This window comes from Buceros rhinoceros, unplaced genomic scaffold (genome assembly GCF_000710305.1).
Source record: "Buceros rhinoceros silvestris isolate BGI_N320 unplaced genomic scaffold, ASM71030v1 scaffold24814, whole genome shotgun sequence".
In the NCBI taxonomy this organism is placed as follows: Eukaryota; Metazoa; Chordata; class Aves; order Bucerotiformes; family Bucerotidae; genus Buceros; species Buceros rhinoceros.
Genome location: NW_010406980.1, coordinates 15,269 through 18,980, shown reverse-complemented (window position 1 = coordinate 18,980; position 3,712 = coordinate 15,269). Strand labels below are relative to the sequence as shown.

At 54.0% G+C, this 3,712-nt stretch overlaps 1 protein-coding gene across 1 annotated transcript in view; it reads left to right on the top strand.

Annotated features, from left to right (window-relative positions):
- Nucleotides 1–1,328: 1,328 nt before the first annotated feature.
- Nucleotides 1,329–3,712, top strand: part of LOC104491853 (guanine nucleotide-binding protein G(k) subunit alpha) — a gene marked incomplete at its 5' end in the record, with an annotated part of 11,352 nt that continues 8,968 nt past the window's right edge. The window contains 3 exons of the mRNA XM_010134330.1: nucleotides 1,329–1,371; nucleotides 1,467–1,608; nucleotides 3,251–3,408. Of these exons, the coding sequence (XP_010132632.1) occupies nucleotides 1,329–1,371; nucleotides 1,467–1,608; nucleotides 3,251–3,408 (343 nt within the window). The remainder of the gene's footprint in view (nucleotides 1,372–1,466; nucleotides 1,609–3,250; nucleotides 3,409–3,712) is intronic.

The following is a 3,712-nucleotide window of genomic DNA, read 5'->3' as shown; positions in this document are numbered from 1 at the left end:
ACAAAGCTGTAAAAACCAGCTGAACAAGGTGTTATTTTGCAGTCAGAAAGGGGTAAATCAGCTCCCGAAGGTCTGCAGGGGTTTGGCCAGCCAGGTTTCTCTGCCTGTCTTCGAGGGAGGCTGTTCTTGACGTGCAGTCCAAGGACCACAGCCTGCAGGTCTGAGCGTCCAACTGGAAATCGCCCTGTGCCAAAAGCTCATCCCAGCTCAACCTCCCAGTCTCCTCACCCTCGGTTTCCCAGAACACTGGTCCCTGTGTTGTGGGAAAGGCTAGAGAATAGAGCTCGTTAATCAATCCGTGTTTGCCGTGCGTGCTCTGTGGGCGGATGTGTCTGGGTGTGCTGCGGGGAAGGTCCATCCCTGAGCTTCTGGTGGCTGTGGGAACCAGCACTGGCAGCTGGAGGGTTGGAGCAGGAGCCCAGATCTCAAGTTGTGCTGCTGGTGAGTCACGGGCACTTCAAGTCTTGACAGGTATCTGAATTTTGCTGGAGGTGTTAGAGAGGTGTCTTGCTCAGGGCTGACATCGCTGTGCTCAGCACTAGGCACTGAAGATGGATCCTGGGAGGGCACGTGGGCTCTTCCCTGTGGAAAAATCGCCTCAGTTTGAATGATTATGGGCACCGTTGGGCCACCGATGTGTTCAGCGGACCAGGGAACTCACCAGACCCACGGTGGTGGTCGAGCTCCGGCACAGTAATGGGTTTCTGGACTTTAGCTAAAGCTCTAGTCTAAAGCTTTCAGTCTGAAGCTGCTTCTGCTGGATCTGCAGGAGCTTTTGACCACTGGGCTGAATCTGCTTCGCTTCCACTGTGTATCACACAAAAGAGCTTCTGAATTAGATGTTGCTTGTAAAAATGCTCTGGGCTCCGTGGCTGCATCCAGCCGGTGGTTGAAAGCTCAGGCTTTCACCTGGCGCAGCTCAGTGCCGGTGGGCAGCAGCTGATGGCACAATACCCTTGGCTGTAGGGCCACCTTGGGCCTTCGTCATGGAGCTGGGAGAGAGGGATGGCAGATAAATCCTCATCCCAGTTTTCCAGACCCAGCCTCAGTGATCAAGACTGGACTCTGGAGATCCAGATGCTCCAGGGACTGGTTTTATTTTAGATGAATACACAGTGACCATCAGTGTCCATAAAGACAACCAGGGAAGGATGTACCTGGGGATGTGCTCCTCAGCCATCCCTCCCAAGGGGCTGGGAAGCTGCCGTGGAGCCCCGTTACCAGCACAAGACTCCACCAATGTCTGTGCAGGGTCTGGGAAGAGGATGTTGCAAGTTTCCTTTTAATCTCATGTAGTTGCTAACTGGAATTTTTTGTGTGTTTTTCAGGTGCTGGAGAGTCTGGGAAAAGCACCATCGTGAAGCAGATGAAGTAAGTGAGAGCGCAGGCATGTAAAATGGGGAGGAGGGAGAAATCGGTGGTGCCCGCCGATTTGGCTGGGGAGTGATGGCTCGTTTCTCTCGCAGGATTATTCACGAGGATGGCTACTCAGAGGAGGAATGCAAACAGTATAAAGTGGTTGTGTACAGCAACACCATCCAGTCCATCATTGCAATCATAAGAGCCATGGGGAGGCTAAAGATAGACTTTGGGGAAGTTGCCAGAGCCGTAAGTATTTCACTTATTTCCCTTAGTCTGAGGCTGAGAATTGTGTCAGTGAGTCCTAGAAATTCGGCCCGTGATGCTCGCAGGGGAAATGTTTGCTAACAAGACAGAATAGCCAAAGAGCTTCTGTAACTTGGAACGTGTGACCAGTACAAAGTGGCTGGGATTTCACTGAGGTTACAGGTAAGAACCTTCAGGAGTTTGAATGCTCAAGAAAAAAATCTCCAAACCCTTGTCTAAACTATTTGAATTTTTGACAAGATTCTCAGTGCTGATTTAAGCTGTTTGACGTCAGTCTCCAGCAGCTTCACAGGGAAATCTTTAAGCTGAGCCAAATAAATGTTAATCTTTCACTGCTTGTCCTTGTCCTCTTGGTTTTGGGGGGGTTTGAGGCCCTGCTTTTCCCCACCTGTCTGTTCTGCACAGTCCTTGGGCTGTTTGTAGTGTTCACCTCCAGCACTTCAAGGTGGTAGGAATGAAGTTGGGAAGCCTTGACCCCCGTGGTGGCAGGGATGGGGAGTCGGGGACTCCTGGAAACATGCAGGAGGCAGAAATGGTGTGTGTCAGCCCAGGGCAGTGGCTGCGCAGCCTGAGGCTCTTGATACCCGGCACTAATTCCTCATCCTCAGTTAATGTGTGGTAAGTGAAGTGACCTGCTTTGCTTCCTTGTGATGCAACCGCTGGAATTCATCCTGGCTGAAGGGCACGTTAACCCAAGCTGTCGTTCAGCTCCAGGTCCTCCCTGGCGTCCCCTCCACCATTCCTCCGTGCTTGTCGAGCAGTCATGTCAGCCTGCTGCTGCAGCTGGAGGGCTGAGGGTGGTAGAAGCTGAGTTCCTTCCTCAGGTGACCTGCCCGGGCTTCGCAAAAGCAGAACAAGAGCTGAGTGTCAACAATGTCCCCGTGTCCCAGTGCACCTCAATGGGCAAATAACTTGCTGCATTATTTAGGAGCAAGGCTGAGGGAAACCAAAGCCTCACAAGTCACCAGAGAGGTCTTTGGGTTGAAGGGATCTTCAACGCTCCTCCAGTCCCACCCCCCGCAGGCAGCAGGGACGTCTGCACCCAGAGCAGGGGGCTCAGAGCCCCAAGGGCCATCCTGACCTGGGATGGGGCCAGGGATGGGGCTTCTGTCACCTCTCGGGTCAGCCTGGGCCAGGGTCTCCCCACCCTCAGCACAAACAATCTCTCCTTCTCTCTGCTCTCAATCTCCCTCTGTCAGTTGAACCATCAGCCCTTGTCCTGTCCCCACAGCCCCCGCTGAACAGCCCCTCCCCAGCTTTCTTGGAGCCCCCTTGCTGCACTAAGGTCTCCCTGGAGACACCAGGTTTCCACAATATATTTCCCATGCGGATGCTGCCTGTTGCGGTGGAGTGACAACCCCTGCAGCAATGGCATGGCAGAAGCATCCCCTGCCACCCCCCATCAGTGCATTTTCCACCATGGGCTGGAGCTTCTTGCCCAGAATTTACCTTGCAGGAGGAAAACAACATGATGAGTTAGGGGGGAAAGACTGGGCAGATGGCATGAGGGGAGCATGAATCGTTGCTGCAGCCCCTGGGATTGTTGCTGATGTTAAACCTCACTGTTCTTTGTGACCGTAGAAGAGGTTGTACGCCCTGACCTGACCTTGTTCCCCTCTTGCAGGATGATGCCCGTCAGTTGTTCGTGTTGGCTGGAAGCGCAGAGGAAGGCGTGATGACGGCCGAGCTGGCCGGCGTGATCAAGCGGTTATGGAGAGACACGGGAGTTCAGGCCTGCTTCAGCAGATCGAGAGAGTATCAGCTCAACGACTCGGCGTCATAGTAAGAGACCATTGACCAGCCTCTGGGCTCGTCCCAAATGGGGTTCAGAAGGGGTTGGGGTGACCGGGAGCAGGGTGGTACTTGGGGTGAGGGGGTGGATAGAAATCCTGGTCTAACTGGCTTACACAGAGCTGGACTCACAAGGTGAGTTGGTGCTTTAGCTCACAGAATCCCAGGCTGGCGGGGGTTGTAGGGGCCTCTGGGGATCACCCAGTCCAACCCCCTGCTCCAGCAGTTGCCCAGTTTGATGTCCAGGCAGGTTTGGCATCTGTCCAGAGTAGGAGAACCCCCAGCCTCTCCGGGC